Source organism: Oratosquilla oratoria, chromosome 12, assembly GCF_046742065.1.
Source record: "Oratosquilla oratoria isolate Oo_2021 chromosome 12, ASM4674206v1, whole genome shotgun sequence".
Lineage (NCBI taxonomy): Eukaryota > Metazoa > Arthropoda > Malacostraca > Stomatopoda > Squillidae > Oratosquilla > Oratosquilla oratoria.
The window spans coordinates 69,792,655-69,810,908 of record NC_134788.1 but is presented as its reverse complement, the minus strand read 5'-3'; the positions used below and the strand labels follow the sequence as shown (position 1 = coordinate 69,810,908).

Below are 18,254 nucleotides of genomic sequence, written 5' to 3'. Positions count from 1 at the left end.
CCAAGGATCAAGAAAGTGGTATCCCAGTTGCGTGCACAATCGTGATATTCTCTCATTGATCCCCATGATCTCATTGATTCAACACGTGAAGAAACAAGTTTACTCATGTATATATTTTTTCAAATTTTATGAATGCCATAGGTAATACCACTGTACCTAACAAAAGGCAGGTTACCTAGCTTCTAAGATTATGAGAGAACTAAGGAAAAGACAGCCTTAGAAAACATGCGAGAAAAGAGAAAGAGGACTTCTAAGTTGGGTATCCCTCGGCTATCAAAGATGGTGTAACGATGCTACTGTAAGAAGAAAAAGAGGTTTGGTAGGTTCTACTCCTTCATTTGTAAGGTAAAACTGAACTGATTGTGCATGCGATCAGGAGCCGTTATATATACGACGCGGGTAGTCAGGTGTGGCGTGTAATTATATAATTGTACTAGGCTAGGTTAGGTCGGGTCAAGCAGGGTCGCACTGTCATAGGCGCGTCAGGTCTAGTCATGTGGGCGACAACGTGTGTTCCACGACACGTGGTTGTCGTGGTTTGTTCAATACTCCCCTCTTAAAATGGCCATGTATGGGCCAGAGGACCAGAAGGAAACTTATCTACACTGTGGAGCAAGAAGATTTCAGGCCCACTTTTAAAGAGTCAATAAACAAATGCCACTCATTCCTGTGATATATAATAGAATATAAGCCATTGCAAAACACCACACCATCCTCAAGTGAGAAAAACTGCTCGAAATCACAATGTCGTCTACGATCAAAACTAACTTCGGATTCTTTCTGGAGAAGATTCCAGACCTTTAACCTTGAAGCAATAAGTTCAGATTCCTTTTTTTTTTTTTTTTTTTTTTTTTTTTTAAGTTTTATAACAACTTCAAGCAGTGTTGCCAAACTCAGTGTTGCCAACAGCTTGATTGAAATTTATCCCACATAACACACGTTACGTAACATACCGTGGAACACAAAAACTGTGGAAGATGGAAAAAATTAGACATTATTTTTGAATTCTACATGCAAAAACATATAAGATACAGTAATTGTTTTCCTTGGGACAAATTCTTTGTTGACCAGTGTTATTTGTTAATTAACTAATTAATCAATTAATTCATTATAGATCTAGAGGCATCGGGAGGGTTAGAGGTAGTTTGAGCCGACTAATACCAACGAAAGTGGGGATAGAGGTCGGGGACATCGTTGTAGAGATAGATAGATAGATAGATAGATAGATGGAGAGAGAGAGAGAGAGAGAGAGAGAGAGAGAGAGAGAGAGAGAGAGAGAGAGAGAGAGAGAGAGAGAGAAAGGGAGAGAGATAGAAGATGTAGTGTGAGGAAATAGGCAAGAATTGGTTTACAAAAAAGGGTGGTCGATAAATGGAATAAACTTAGTAACCATGTAGTAAGCGCTGAAACTATCATTTGTTTAAAAAAACGATTAGACAACTTTATGGATGGGGGGATGACAGGTGGTGATGGATACGAAACTGCCTAGTGTAGGCCTTATGGTCTCTTGCAGTCTCATTCATACTTATGTTCTTATGCGTGTATATTTGCGCTTGTGGGCCAATTATTGTTTGTATATTGTGTGTGTGTGTGTGTGTGTGTGTGTGTGTGTGTGTGTGTGTGTGTGTGTGTAAGAAGTGCGTATAATTCCTTTATCTATACCAGTGCGTGGGTTCATGAAACAAGTGACCTGTCTTAGTTTTCGGCGTGCCGGTTCCTCAGTCGCAACCGAGTCGAGCGACGGGGCTGCTGATTGGCTGTCGCTGACCAATGAGTGGCTGGCTTCGAGTCCTGGCAAGCCTGCATGGCAGATGTGGTGCTGGGTGATGATGCTGGTGTCCGTTTTACAGCTCCTCCGACGATAGGAGGAAGTGATGACTTTCCACGTGTGACATTGAATGTTGGATTGAATTTTAGGGTACATAATGCCTCTTTGTTTCGTTGGCGTCAATGGTCAAACTCTCTGTCAAGTATGGAGAACTTCTGGAGGAGGTGTTGACGTAGTAGGTTTTCGTGTTCTATCCTCGTATATAATGCTGGAATACGTCTCTTTGCTGGGGATCAACATGAACATGGTCTGTCTCATTAAGGCGTCAGGCGAACCTGACTAGGCGTAGACATACATGAGCACTAATTTTCGTGTCCGTCCCAGGGCCTAAGGAGGAAGTGATCATCACTCAAGATGCCATACAAGAAGGAGACGAACAACTATATACAGTACAGGAACACAAGAAAAAACATTTCGTTGACGATTTTCAAAGTCCTTTATTATGATAACATTCAAATTCTCGTAGCAAGTGGCACTACAACATCAGTTTAAGTCCTCAGTTTGGTGCGTGCGTCTGTATGCATGTGTGCGTTTGGCGTCAAATTCGAAATTAGTCTTTTTAGTAGAACTCCACTACCACCACCACACTACGAAGTCGTCTCCGTCGTTTCCTTGTATGACGATGTGGACGTTCAGGTTTCCCGTGGCCCAATCCATGTCCACCAACGTCCACGACTCCCGAAGCGGCCGCAGCAGCACCTGTGATCAGACAGAGATGGTTTGAGATTTGTGGGAAAGGAGTCCCGGCTGGCTCAGTGGCGCCGCAGTCGCACCACGGAGGTGAGACCTGAATTTGTTTCCCTTGAACGGACACAGAACAAAGGTGTTGGTGGGTGGTCAGGGCTCGTTCGCACGTAGGTTTGCACCCTGTCGGGGCGGGCCGCCAGGCACCTTAGTCAGGCACAAGAGTTGTCCAACACCTTCCTACTACTCCATGCATACACACTCTACTTACAATAACTGGGCAATACCTTCCAAAAACATTCAGACACTGCCTTTATACTAAAGGTATCTACAATCGCCCTGACCTAAACTCCCCTTGACCTACCTTGGGTGTAGAGGATGTTGACTTAGTCCTCTGCAAGTCCAAGGTGTCCGCACACCCTCTTGCAAGTTTTCTCATTCGGGAAGGCACTCACATTACGTTTGCATGCAAATCGCATGTATTGGCATCTCCGAAGATCTCTGGAAGAGATAAAGTCACAATTGAGACGAGGAGGTCTTCGATTTTGTTGAAACAGAAATCAATACCAATAAAAACTAAAGACTAACAAGAAAGGACGGTCTGATAGTCTCAAATCTACTGATGACAGTGGTTCGGAAAAGGATCTTGTGTGTGATAAGTGGGATCGCGGTATTGTTAACCACGGTATGAACGCGCCGCGCGCGCACACACAAACAGACACAAAGACACACACACACACACACACACACACACACACACACACACACACACACACACACACACACACACACACACACACACACACACACACACACACACACACACACACACACACACACACACACACACACACACACGCACGCACTAACTCCACATAACTTATGCAATATCTTATATGGGAATGGCCAGCAGGCCTAGTCATCACAGGTCATGTTTGTGACGTCACTGGGCCAATCCGAGCCTAACCTCTTCCACTCGTACTCACTTATCGTAGACCCATCCAAAGTTATATACTTTGCAGACGCCAATGTTAACTGGCCGTACGAGGCACCTTTCAGCATTGCCTGGGGGAGGAGAGGAAGAAATATATGTAAAGGTCTTACAGTTTCTTTTTTTTTCATATAGGTATGCATTAATCAAGTCATTAATTTACTTATTCGTTCGTTTTGTTTATGGCAACAGTCTCCTCTCTGGCATCCATACTTGTAAAAAATAGGAGATCATACATAGGGATATATGAAAAATATCTACAAATAAATCGATGAATAAATAAAATAGAAAAAATGTAGAACCTATGTTGACTGTGTATTTACTTAATTGTAGTGTACAAGAAGAGAGGTAAGCTCGTGACGTCTTTTTTCCTTACTATCATACCTAGTTTTTAGTTTGCTTGTGAGTTCGTTTATTTTTCTAAGTTCTTAAGACAATCTAGGAATTGAAGCAGATATGTGGTAAACTGTTTACCAACGTCCCTTAGATATTTTTTCTAAGGATTCTTGTGAGCTCTTTTTTTTTTTCTTTTTTTTTAAGCTATTAAAGGCAAAGATTTTCTACGTATTTGTAGACATGTGATCACTTGTTCTTTACTTACTCGGGGAAAGGGAGACACAGCACAATGCCAAGGCCAATGCAATTACGAGTGAGACTTTCATCTTGTTAAACTGTCCAGAAGCGTGGGCTGTACCGGCTTTTGTCGTCGATGGACTTGGAAAGTGTGTGGCTATGAAAGTTCCGTTGCTTATTATAACAATACTCCGCAGGTTGCCAGATACCTCTTGCACGTTCACTATCTAGCTCATTATTCCATGTGAACTTATTCGGTTAGCCTGAGTGTTTGAGTACAGTAACAGACCTGAATATCATAGAACATGTCCGTGAACGCCTATGCCTTTTGATGTGTTAAATGGAGGAAGTATCTTACCTTTAATTATAGTTGTCGTACCTCTGAGAGACGTCACTACCTCTGACGTCATGGAGATCATTTCCAAGTGGAGGAAAAATAGGAAACAGGTATTATGTCGACATTTTATATCTTGCAGATTGGGCACAGAGTTCTTGGGAAAAATTGACATTATTTCCTTTCGTATTGTCTTTTGTTATTTAGTACATTATTTCCTATTTTGTCTAAGTACTTTTGGAACGTTACCTTCTACATTGGTGGTTGGATTTCTTGGAAACCATCTTTGATAGCCTCTCTCGCATGTTTTCTAAAACTTTCTTTTCATTAGTGCCATCATAATCTTATAAACCTGTCTTCTGTTGTGTACACCTAGTGGCTACGGAATTTTCTTTTAGTGTCACCCCTGGAATTTGAGCTACTTGAAAAAAAATAAATAAATAAAAAAATAAAAACACATCATCTTAGTGGAAACGATTTTTTATTGTTTCATTTACTTTTTTTTTCTAACCAGCTAGGAAAAGGTAAAGATAAGAATATAACTTTTTTGGACGCCAATATGATCGTCACTACGTAAATAATACATTACATTCGAACACTATGACCATCGTTATGGCGGTATTTTCTTAAACACCAGCCAATATGGCGGTGTTTTATTCAAATCCTAGCCAATGTGGCGTGTTTTTGTAACTGCGGTACTTTCCAACTCCAACTATTCTAATCTTAGGTGAAATAATCTAACTTAACATAGCCTATCCTAACCTAACTAAAGATTCTAGAAAACTTAAGGATTAATAATATTAGTAATAATGATAATGATAATAATAATGATGATAATAATAATGATAGAAATAATAATAATAATAATAATAATAATAATAATAATAATAATAATAATAATAATAATAATAATAATAATAATAATAATAAATAATAATAATAATAATAATAATAATAATAATAATAATAATAATAATTATGATAATAATAACAATAATAAATAATAATAATAATAATAATAATAATAATAATAATAATAATAATAATAATAATAATAATAATAATAATAATAATAATAATAATAATAATAATAATAATGATAATGATAATAATAATAATAATAATAATAATAATAATAATAATAATAATAATAATAATAATAATAATAATAATAATAATGATAATAATAATAATAATAATAATAATAATAATAATAATAATAATGATAATAATGACAATAATAATAATAATAACAATAATAATAATAACAATAATAATAACAATAATAATAATAATGATAATAATGATAATAATAATAATAATAATAATGTGTATACATTGTGACGAATGTGGATAGGAGGTAAGGGAACACGGGCTGAGGGAAATACTTTTATTCCTGACTAGTTTCGCCTGAGTGGCTTCTTCAGAAGAAGCCACTCAGGCGAAACTAGTCAGGAATAAAAATAATAATAATAATAATGATAATAATAATAATAATAATAATAATAATAATAATAATAATAATAATAATAATAATAATAATAATAATAATAATAATAATAATAATAATGATAATAATAATAATAATAATAATAATAATAATAATAATAATAATAACAACAACAACAACAACAACAATAATAATAATAATAATAATAATAATAATAATAATAATAATAATAATAATAATAATAATAATAATAATAATAATAATAATAATAATAATAATGATAATAATGATAATAATGATAATAATGATAATAATAATAATGATAATGATAATAATGATAATAATGAAGAGGACTACAGATAGTAGTCGAAATATACAGTTTCCGTTATCATTTCTCCCATAGTGGGTTTTATAGTGAACATGATAATGATAATAATGATAATAATGATAATAATGATAATAATGATAATTATGATAATAATGGTAATAATGATAATAATGATAATAATGATAATAATGATAATAATGATAATAATGATAATAATGCTGATAATGATAATGGGGATAATAATGATAATGGGGATAATAATGATAATAATGATAATAATGATAATAATGATAATGGGGATAATAACGATAATAATGATAATAATGATAATAATAATAATAATGATAATAATAATAATGATAACAATAGCAATGATAACAATAATAACGATAATAACGATAATGATAATAATGATAATAATGATAATAATGATAATAATGATAATAATGATAATAATGATAATAATGATGATAATGATAATAATGGTAATAATGATAATAATGATAATAATGATAATAATGATAATAATGATAATAATGATGATAATGCTGATAATGATAATAATGGTAATAATGATCATAATGATAATAATGATAATAATGATAATGATAATGATCAAAAATGATCATAATGATCATAATGACCATAATGACCATAATGATCATAACGATCATAATGATCATAATGATAGTAATGATAATAATGTGTCTATTTCATTGATTAATTCATTAATTCATTAATTTATTAATTTATTCAATCATTCATTTATTCATTTGTTCATTTATTCATTTATCAATTCATATATCTATTCCTTTATCTATATGTTTTATGTTACTTTGATTAATATTTTCCGTTGTATTTCTTTGCCCATACATTCCCTGTGCATTCTTAATTCTACACAAAGAATTCTTCTTCAAAGAAGGTTAGGTTAGGTTGAGATGACGTAGGTTAGCTGCGACCATGCTGCTCCTATGTCGGGGGAAGGACCCGTTGGGAGGTAATTACATTATCGCCGCAAAACTCACAAGAAAATTAACTTATTTCATTCTAGGTTAAGATTAAATAAGTTTTGACAACGTTGGCTTGGATTCATAACAAGAAAGAAAACGCCGTATTGGCTGGATTTTTTTTTTTTTTTTTATAATACAAAACAAGAACCCGGCTTCGCCGGCACTGGCTTCGCCAGGGGTACTTGGCCTGCGGCGCTACTCGCTTCACTCCCGGGCGCTTCGCGCCATTGAGGCTACGCCCCCTGAAATACCCTCTGTCCCTGAATTTTCTTGTATTAATGAAGGTTTTACAAATAAAAGATAGATTTTTACAAATCGTTTTATTTAACATCAAATACAAATTTTGTACACCATTATTGCTTCATTTTCTTTCTTGGAGGGCCATCATCTTTAATATCTGAGTCCTCTTCCGAGTCGTAGACGCTTCCATCACTGTCCTCGAATATTTTTCCGTCATCATCGCTGTCGTCACTCAAAGCCTTCAAAAACTCCTTCATCATCATCCTCTTCATGTTCTCCTTATTCCTTTTCTTTTCATTTTCAATTTTTTTTTCTGCTCTTTCATTTCCTCTCTGATACTCTGGATCATTTCAATAAATTCTCCAGAATCACTGTTTTCTTCCCCATAATTGGACTCGGGAGGCATGATCATGTTGATGGCGTCTATTTCGCTGATTTTGTAGGCGGACTTTGGTGTTACAGTGATCGATTGATCCGGTTCTTCTTCTGCTATTTCGACTTCTGTTTCGTCGTCGTTAGACGTTTTCTTATATGTCTCCGGAGAAAAGTTCTTCTTTCGCCAGCTCGCGTTTTTCCATTCTTAGACGTAGTCTCTCGTCTTTTCTTTGTTCTTCGAGACGTTTCTTCTCTAATTTTTTACGGTGTTTCTCCTCTTTCAATTGTTGCTCAAGTCTTTTTTTCTCCAACCGTTTAACACACCTCTCATCCCTTCCCTTTTTAAGTTCCATCAGTTTTTGCTTTCTATCCAGCTTTTCTTGCTTTTTCCGTTCCTCTTCCTCGGCGGCTTTCCGCTTTTCTTCTTCAATCTTTTCTTGGAGCCTCTTTTTTTCAGCCTCTTCTTTGACTTTCTTTATAGCGTACTTGTTCTTCTTCTCTTGACGCTTGTAACTCTTAAAAATTGAGTCGATGTAGTGCATTTGGTAATTTCTGTGATCACCCCTGCCTCTATGTTTTATGAAACTCTTGTAGCCCACGAAATAGTTCTTGGAAAAACCATCGAATTTACTCTTTTCGACGTCTTCGTTAAACAATTGTAAATCGTCAAACATTTCATCTGAATACGAAAAGTCTTCATTTTCACGTATGGTGACATTAAACTGAAGAACTTTTAAATGGAACTCCTTTAAAGACTCTATCACAGCAAAGCTTTTGGTTTTTCCGTAAAGACCCGGAAAGGTTATAGCGTGTTCTGCTCGAAGCTGTCCAAGCAGTCTTGGGTCAAATGAAATTTTAAATGATATGTTATTATAAGAAGTGAAATGCTGAAGATTGTGACGTCATGTCGTCGTTACTTGGAACACTACGTCATGTCTCTTCCTCTGATTAGCTGGGACCCGGAAAGGTTCTGGCTTGAGAAGCGTTACAAAATCACGACGTCAACACAGGGGCGCGAGGCTTTTTGCAAAACCACCCAAAAGTCAGAGAACCCATCCAATTAATTTTTTAGTAGTACTAAGATACTAAAATATATATATATATATATATATATATATATATATATATATATATATATATATATTATATATATACATATATATTAGTGCTGGGCAAATACCGCTAATTTCAATACCGGAATTACCGGTAAACAACAATGCCGTTACCGGAATTACCGGTAATTTACCGGTAAAAGACTCGTGAGGTAGTAGTGACGTCCCAAGTTCGAGTCGCCTTTATGACTTAAATCTAAACAAATTTCATCCTACTATGGTGTGTAGTCACAAGTTTTGTAACGTCGTCACTATAAAAATCCTGCGCTCCGAGTCGTTACTCCAACTCTCGTGGGCGCAGCATTACCTCCTCTCCCTCAGTGCATAGGCCTACGCACCAATCCCCCCTCCCCCTCTCACACTCCACTTCCGTCTCTATGTAAGTGCAATTTCATACAAAGAATATATTTTTCACATAGAAACACAATTTCATAAAAGAAAAATAATTACATGCATCATTTTTACACATTACACAAAAAATTCATTTCCAAAATCACCCATTTTTCATTTAGTCAGGACAAAGTTTTTTTGTACAATTGAGGTTTTAAAGGTTTTGTGCGAGATGAATTGACATATGTAGGTCATTTTCATAATTTTTTTTTTTTTTACCAAGTTCCTCTTATATTAGGCTCAGGAACACAATCTCAACCCTTTGAATTTCTGTCAAAGTTTTTTTCAATTGTTCATAGTTGTCATTTTTTATATTGGAATTGCGTTAATTTTGTATTAGCAGGACTCTACGATCCCTATATTTATATTATAGTACATTTAAATGGACAAAAAACACACGCATATATTTTATTTTAATTTTTTATTCTGTGTATCCATTTGGATACATGCCCACCGGAATCGCCAGCGCGCGCCACCTCCACCAATCTAGGGTAAGGCTCGCAAATATTAGTTACTTAAGACTACGCGAATAATAATTACATGCGTATCACTAACAAAATATGATTTTTGAATAACACGTTACCTTGCGTCGTAGAGGCCACTTCAATGGGCACAGTGTTAATCCACCAGAATCTTTGATCGTCTCTGCCCGCGTATTCTTGTCTCTGCTTTCCGTGAATCTGTTGTGGTATACTGTATTCCCTGCCCCAACCCATAGCTTATATATATATCCTTGTCAGTCATCACTCGTGCGAGTCTGATAAGTGTATTTGTGAACTTGTTTGTGATTAACTCCAATACAAGTACAGTACAAATAGATTGTAACATGCAGATGGTGTCTTTCATGAGCAACTGCGTACATTTATGTAAATATGCATATATTAATAAACATTAAATATAAAGTTAAATATGAAGATCTGGTAAGTGTGGAAACAGTGTCTCTCCAATCTCCCCGTTCTGTGAGCTTTCATGTCCGTTCTACAAACTTTACAACGTGCCTTATTTCCATCCTCTTTCACTTCCGCTAACCATTTTTTAAACAGGGGATCCTTTAGCCAGGCAGACTGAAAAGTTTTCGAGTAGTTTGACCACCTCTTCATTTCTAGATCACATAGGCTGACTAATCTAATACGTACATTTTGCACTGAACCTCTGCGGGCCGAGATGCGAACAAAACGATCTAGCACGTCTGTTAATTTTCATATTCGAATACGTACATTTCGTACTGTGCATCTGTGGGCCGAGAAGGGAGCAGGACGATCTAGCACGTTGAATACGTTCCTGTTAATTTTCATCCTACGTTGGGCCGTCAGTACTGTCACTCAGTACCACCAAGCCGAAACGTGCTTACCGCTCTCTGAGTATTATGGGATAGCTTATCGGTTAACAGAGCCTAAACGGTAGCAGATTTTGTGCTGGTAAGCTACCGTCAAGGTTGTTACCGATAAAACCCGTAACTACCGGTAGCTGCCCACCACTACCGTCACTCAGTACCACCAAGCCGAGACGTGCTTACCGCTCCACGAGTGTTTGGTATAGCTTATCGGTTAACGGAACCTTAACGGTAGCAGAATTATTGCCGGTAAGCTACCGTCAAGGCTGTTACCGATAAAACCGGTAACTTTACCGGTAGCTGCCCACCACTAATATACATATATATACACATATATATATATATATATATATATATATATATATATATATATATATATATATATATAATTTAAAAATTTTGTACAAAACAAGTATTCCTAGTATATAAAAAAACGCTGAGTTTGAAGATGATGTTATTCTATCGTGTGTGTGTGTGTGTGTGTGTGTGTGTGTGTGTGTGTGTGTGTGTGTGTGTGTGTGTGAGTGTGTGTGTGTGTGTGTGTGTGTGTGTGTGTGTGTGTGTGTGTGTGTGTGTGTGTGTGTGTGTGTGTGCGTGTGTGTGTTTTCTCATAGTTTGTTATCAATGAAGTAATGAATCTACTTTTATTTTTCAGGTTTCATGAATCTAGGGTATACAACAGACGACAGGCTGCATGAACGGCTGTGCTACTAAAGCGACAAATTCAGAAGACAAGATGTCTTGTCATTTGGTCAAATAAAACAAAAAATCATAAAACACCAAAATGTTTGATCAAACACCAGAAAAATATGACGTCAGTCCTCGCTTCGCTCGCAGCGAAGCGAGGACTGACGTCATATTTTTCTGGTGTTTGATCAAACATTTTGGTGTTTTATGATTTTTTGTTTTATTTGACCAAATGACAAGACATCTTGTCATCGGAGTTGAACGGGTTAAGCGACAAATTCAGAAGACATACAGGAGAAGAAAGATTTCTTCTGAACTGGATATCCTCCGACTAACGAGGAGGGTTTCCAAGAAATACAATCACCAACGTCAAAGACGACGCCCCAAAGATCGTAAAAAATATACATACATACATGCATATATACATACATAGATACATACATACATATACCAAAGGCTTTTTCCCCCCTAATAAAAGACAGCACACAGGCATACAATGTAAATTTACCCAAGAACATTGTACCCAGTCTACAATAAATAAATTGTCGACATAACACCTGTTTCCTGTTTTCCTCCTCCTAAAAATATTCCCCATGACGTCAGAGACAGTGGAGTTTGGCTGAGGTACAATAACGATAATTAAGCCTCGCCACCAAGCTCAGACTTGGCGGGAAAAACATAACGCTTAATATGAACATTTGGTTCTCACAGTAATACATTAAATATACAATAATAAATAAGCAATATTACAAATACGTATGTACAACACACAAGGAATATCAAATGTCACCATTACAGACAGGCACGCACAGATAGGCTGATATTGAGGACAGAAAATAAAAAACGGCCAATCAACTGGAAGGTCGGGCATACGCACTCTAGCAAACGAGACCGAAGTATACAACAGCTCAGACACCGCCCTCCCTTCCTCTCTCTCTCTCTCTATGTATTTCTCTATCTCTCTATCCGTCTACCTATCTATCTCTCTATCTCTTTATCTTTATCTCTTTATTTCTCTCTCTATCTATCTTTCTTCTCCCTATCTATCTATCTATCTATCTATCTTTCTAAAAATATCAAGGACATTGAAATTCGTAGGTCACCTTTAACACGTGTAGAGTTAGTGTAGAACTTAAATGGAATGATTTGGAGGATAATCAATTCGGTTTTACAAGAGGAAGATCTTGTATCAAGGTACTTTTTTCATAATCAGTTGGTGTGCTGCAGGCGAGCAACGGTTGAGTGGATTGTATATACATGGATCTAGCAAAAGTAGTTGATAAGGTGCCTCAATACAAAGAATGGAAATTGGAGCATATTAAAGGACATAAATTAAAAATTTTAAATGGGCAAAGGATTTTCTGAAAGACTAGCACACGAGAACAGTACTGAAGACAGATGCCAATATGGAGGAATGTGGCTACCAGTCACTCTTACTATATAGATGACATGGTGAAAACTATAAGAACTAACATATTTACATGTGGTGCAAATATCACAAGAAGATGAAGAAGAGAATGTAAATTTCAATTACAAAAAATTGTGTGAAAATAGAAAGATTAAGTAAAAAGCTCAAAAAGACCCATAACAAATTAGTGGGAAATTATTCCTTCACAAAAACAAAAGAAGACCAAAGTGGAGTTGTTGGACTCACTTCTGACATAGGCTCCCAGTTAGAAGTGATTCTCTGTCAGTCTGGGCAGCCCCTTACTCTATTCCCTTTTGTCCTGTAGAGTCTGTTTTTTTCTATTGGTTGTCCAATAAGGTGGAAAGGAAAACACTCCAGGTATTTTCAAAGTGTAATTGCACAGGTAATGTACAATATAAGTCTCTCATTCTCACTTCTCACACGTGACACTAGAATCAGTACAGAGAAGAATGACCAAAATGACTACATGGACTCGGAAATTTGCCTTACGAAGAGAAGCTTAGGCACCTAAACTTACACTCTCTGGAAAGACGCAGAGTGCGGGGTGATCTAATAGAAGTGTTCAAGTGGATCAAAGGCTATAACAAGGGAGATGCAAACAAGGTCATCATAATAAAACAACAGGGTAGGACTCGCAGTAATGGGTATAAACTGGACAAATTTAGATTTAAGAAGGAAATAGGCAAGAATTGGTTTACTTATAGGGTGGTCGATGAATGGAATAAACTTAGTAACCATGTAGTAAGCGCTGAAACTATCAGTTGTTTTAAAAAACGATTAGACAACTTTATGGATGGGGGGGATGACAGGTGGTGATGGATACGGAGCTGCCTAGTGTAGGCCTTATGGTCTCTTGCAGTCTCCTTTATTCTTATGTTCTTATGAATGGTCGCTCGTCCGTGACTGTCTCTCACCGACGCCACGCTTACTCACGCTCGTTAGCGTCTCAAGTTTAGTTGCCAATTTATTTAGATGTTCCACAATCATTCCTTGCACACAGAGCTCAGCATATACAAAAATATAATGTAATCATTTAAATTTTAACCCATTCAACTCCGATGACAAGATGTCTTGTCATTTGGTCAAATAAAACAAAAAATCATAAAACACCAAAATGTTTGATCAAACACCAGAAAAATATGACGGCAGTCCTCGCTTCGCTGCGAGCGAAGCGAGGACTGACGTCATATTTTTCTGGTGTTTGATCAAACATTTTGGTGTTTTATGATTTTTTGTTTTATTTGACCAAATGACAAGACATCTTGTCATCGGAGTTGAATGGGTTAATAGTATACTAATCTACCTCTCATTCATTCAACTTTTGCATACAAGAACAAAACGTTAATTAATTATCTAAACAGAAAATGGCAATTTGAATGTTTCTAGAAGCTTCACGCTCACACGCATGCACGCACACACATACAGACACAATGACACATCAGTTTTTGTTGTACAGTACATGTACGCATAATGCTAACAGAATTAGAATACAATACTTCCAAGTTCTTCCAGTCCTGGCAAGTTGTATTTTTCCACCACCTCTCCATCATTTCATTGGTCTTCCTGTGGGTTTTATTCTTTTGGTATCCAACGCCATCTTCTCTTTGCTATCTTTCCCTCATTCATTCTTTCAATATGCCCCAACCACTTCAGCTGCGATGTATCTATTTTTCTCAGTATTGCCGTGACTCTTGTGTCTTTTCTGATTCTATCATTTCTGATTCTGTCTCTCCTTGTTTTTCCTGTTATTAGTCTCAAAATCCCATTTCTGCAGTTTCAATCTTGCTTCTGTCCCCACTGTTTATTAACCATGTTTGTAGTATGAGGTGTTCTATGACTTTGGATGGGGTGCAGAGAAGTGTGATTGGACGGCGTGATGCTACAACTGTTGGGTCTTTCTTGGGTTTGGGGACTGTACTGATTTTACCAGGCTTCCACACAGCCGCATCAATACCTAGACTGTCTTCAAAGCTGAAGCAATCCATGCTCATAAACAAATTCAAAACTAGATGTAATAGTTGGAGGAAGGAAGACAAGACACTACAAGTTTAACTCCTTCCTTGTACACTATAGTCAAGTAAATACCAAGAAATATACAGTCGAGATACCCTCTACATTTTTATTTCTATTTTCATTTATTTCTTCATCTATTCATTCGTTAATAAATTTCTATATATTCCGATGTATGACCTCTTCTTTTGGAAAATATAAATGCCAAGGAGGAGATTGCTGACATGAACAAAACGAATGAATGAGTGAATTAATGACTTGATTAATGGATAAATGTATGAGAAGAATGTGAGGCCTTCACATATACTTCTTCCTTTAGTCTTTAGTCTTTATTGGTGTTTTTTTCTATTCCCAAAACAATCATTGTCAGACGCTCCTTCCCTTTATGATACGAACATTAACCTTCAACCAACAAAATCGAAGACCTTATCGCTCCAATTGTGAATTTGTCTCTTTCAGGAAAAGTCGGGAATGCAGATACATAAGGTTTAAATGCAACCCTAATGTGAGTGTCTTTAAGGACGAGGGAACTTGCAGGAGGATCTGCGGGCACCTTGGACTTGCAGGGAAATAAGGCCACATTCTCTGCACCCAAGGTAGGTCAGAGAGACCTTGGAAGGTCAAAGAGATTTAAGGTCAGGGAAAATATAGTAAAAATGTAGTGTGTGAATGTTTTTGGAAGGTATTGCCCAGGTAGAGTGTGCATGCATGGAGTAGTAGGAAGGTATTGGACAACTCTTGTGTGAGTGTGTTGCCTGACTAAGGTGCCTGGTGGCCCGCCCCGACAGGGTGCAAACCTACGTGCAAACGAGCCCTTACCACCCACCAACACCTTTGTTCTGTGTCCGTTCAAGGGAAACAAATTCAGGTCTCACCTGCGTGGTGCGACTGCGGCGCCACTGAGCCAGCCGGGACTCCTTTCCCACAAATCTCAAACCATCTCTGTCTGATCACAGGTGCTGCTGCGGCCGCTTCGGGAATCGTGGACGTTGGTGGACATGGATTGGGCCACGGGAAACCTGAACATCCACATCGTCATACAAGGAAACGACGGAGACGACTTCGTAGTGTGGTGGTGGTAGTGGAGTTCTACTAAAAAGACTAATTTCGAATTTAACGCCAAACGCACACATGCATACAGACGCACGCACCCAACTGAGGACTTAAACTGATGTTGTAGTGCCACTTGCTACGAGAATTTGAATGTTATCATAATAAAGGACTTTGAAAATCGTCAACGAAATATTTTTTCTTGTGTTCCTGTACTGTATATAGTTGTTCGTCTCCTTCTTGCATGGCATCTTGAGTGATGATCACTTCCTCCTTAGGCCCTGAGTTTGTTTCTTGGGACGGACACGAATGTCTGCACCTTGTCAGGTTTGCCTGACGCCTTAATTAACCCCTTCCATACGGTGCCACACACGTAGGCGTCATGAGGAGCAAGTGAATTCGCGACGCTGCCATATCGGCGTCTTGATTATATTTATTGTAGTCACCCCTCTGTTTTTACATTCTCTCTAATCTGCTCTTAATCCCATTCTCTGTGGTTTTCAAAATTCACGGGTGAAAGAGAGAACGATCGATATAAGCGGTGACTATATTTTATGATGCGAGTATTATTACGACACGTCGTACGGCTGGCATTGGCTGCTGCCCGCGAGATTTAAGTCCCGTAGTGAAGTGGTATGAGACAGACCATGTTCACGTTGATCTCCTGCAAGGAAACGTATTCCAGCATTATATACGAGAATAGAACACAAAAACCTACTACGTCAACACCTCCTCCAGAAGTTCTCCATACTTGACAGAGAATTTGACCATTGACGACAACGAAACAAAGAGGCATTATGTACCCTAAAATTCAATCCAACATTCAATGTCACACGTGGAAAGTCGTCACTTCCTCCTATCGTCGGAGGAGCTGTAAAACGGACACCAGCATCATCACCCAGCACCATATCTGCTGTGCAAGCTTGCCAGGACCCGAAGCCGGCCACTCATTGGTCAGCGACAGCCAATCAGCAGCCCCGTCGCTCGACTCGGTTGCGACTGAGGAACCGGCACGCCGAAAACTAAGACAGGTCACTTGTTTCATGAACCCACGTCCTGGTAGAGATACAAGGAATTATACGCACTTGTCATGCACACACACACGCACACACACACACACACACACACACACACACACACACACACACACACACACACACACACACACAAACACACAAACACACACACACACACACACACACACACACACACACACACACACACACACACACACACACACAGACCTACCCAGAGATCGGCTAATAAGGAACTCTGAGCTCACTGCCGTAGGGTGGTGTCTGGCTGTCTCGACAGAGACTGCAGCAGATCCGAGGTGAATACACTATGTACAAACAATAATTCGCCCACAAGCGCAAATATACAGGCATGCTTTTCTTCTACTACAACTTACCTCATTTCTAACTTTCTCTCACACTACATCTTCTCTCTCTCTCTCCCTTTCTTTCTCTCTCTCTCTCTCTCTATCTATCTATCTATCTATCTATCTATCTATCTATCTATTTATCTATCTATCTATCTCTACAACGATGTCCCCAACCTCTATCCCCATTTTCGTTGGTATCAGTCAGCTCAGACCACCTCTAACCCTCCCGTTGCCTCTAGAACCAATGAACAAGCAAACACACAAACGCGTTAATTGATTAGTTAGTTAATTAACAAATAACGCTGGTCAACAAAGAATTTGTCCCAAGGAAAACAATAGCTGTATCTTATATATTTTTGCATGTAGAATCCAAAAATAATGTCTAATTTTTTCTATCTCCCACAGTTTTCGTGTTCCACGATATGTTACGTAACGTGTGTTATGTGGGATAAATTTCAATCAACCTGTTGGTAACACTGAGTTTGGCAACACTGCTTGAAGTTGTTATAAATCTTGTGAAAAAAAAGAAGGAATCTGAACTTGTTCCTTCAAGGTTAAAGGTCTGGAATCTTCTCCAGAAAGAATCCGAAGTTAGTTTTTATCGTAGACGACATTGTGATTTCGAGCAGTTTTTCTCACTTGAGGATGGTGTGGTGTTTTGCAATGGCTTATATTCTATTATATATGACAGGAAAGAGTGGCATTTCTTTATTGACTCTTTAAAAGTGGACCTGAAAGCTTTTTGCTCCACAGTGTAAATAATATTCCTTCTGGTCCTCTGGCCCATACATGCGGAATGTCATCTTAAATCAAGGCCATTTTAAGAGGGGAGTATTGAACAAACCACGACAACCACGTGTCCTGGAACCCACGTTGTCGCCCACATGGCTAGACCTGACGCGCCTATGACAATGCAACCCTGCTTGACCCGACCTAACCTAGCCTAGTACAATTATATAGTTACACACCACATGCACAGTCAGTTCAGTTTTACCTTACAAATGAAGGAGACGAACCCACCATACCTCTTTTTCTTCTAACAGTAG

The 18,254-nt window shown here is 37.7% G+C and overlaps 1 protein-coding gene and 1 long non-coding RNA gene across 2 annotated transcripts; one reads left to right on the top strand and one right to left on the bottom strand.

Moving 5' to 3' along the window:
- Nucleotides 1–2,240: 2,240 nt before the first annotated feature.
- Nucleotides 2,241–4,261, bottom strand: LOC143031986 (kappaPI-actitoxin-Avd3c-like). Its single transcript, XM_076196409.1, has 4 exons — nt 4,105–4,261; nt 3,499–3,577; nt 2,877–3,013; nt 2,241–2,527 (listed from the first exon to the last, which is right to left on the bottom strand). Exons 1-3 carry the CDS (start codon nt 4,163–4,165, stop codon nt 2,899–2,901), a joined length of 255 nt encoding a protein of 84 aa, XP_076052524.1. The 5' UTR covers nt 4,166–4,261; the 3' UTR covers nt 2,241–2,527; nt 2,877–2,898.
- Nucleotides 4,262–15,242: 10,981 nt separating this feature from the next.
- Nucleotides 15,243–16,017, top strand: LOC143031985 (uncharacterized). Its single transcript, XR_012967056.1, has 2 exons — nt 15,243–15,370; nt 15,731–16,017. It is a non-coding gene; the product is annotated as an uncharacterized LOC143031985 (long non-coding RNA).
- Nucleotides 16,018–18,254: the final 2,237 nt, after the last annotated feature.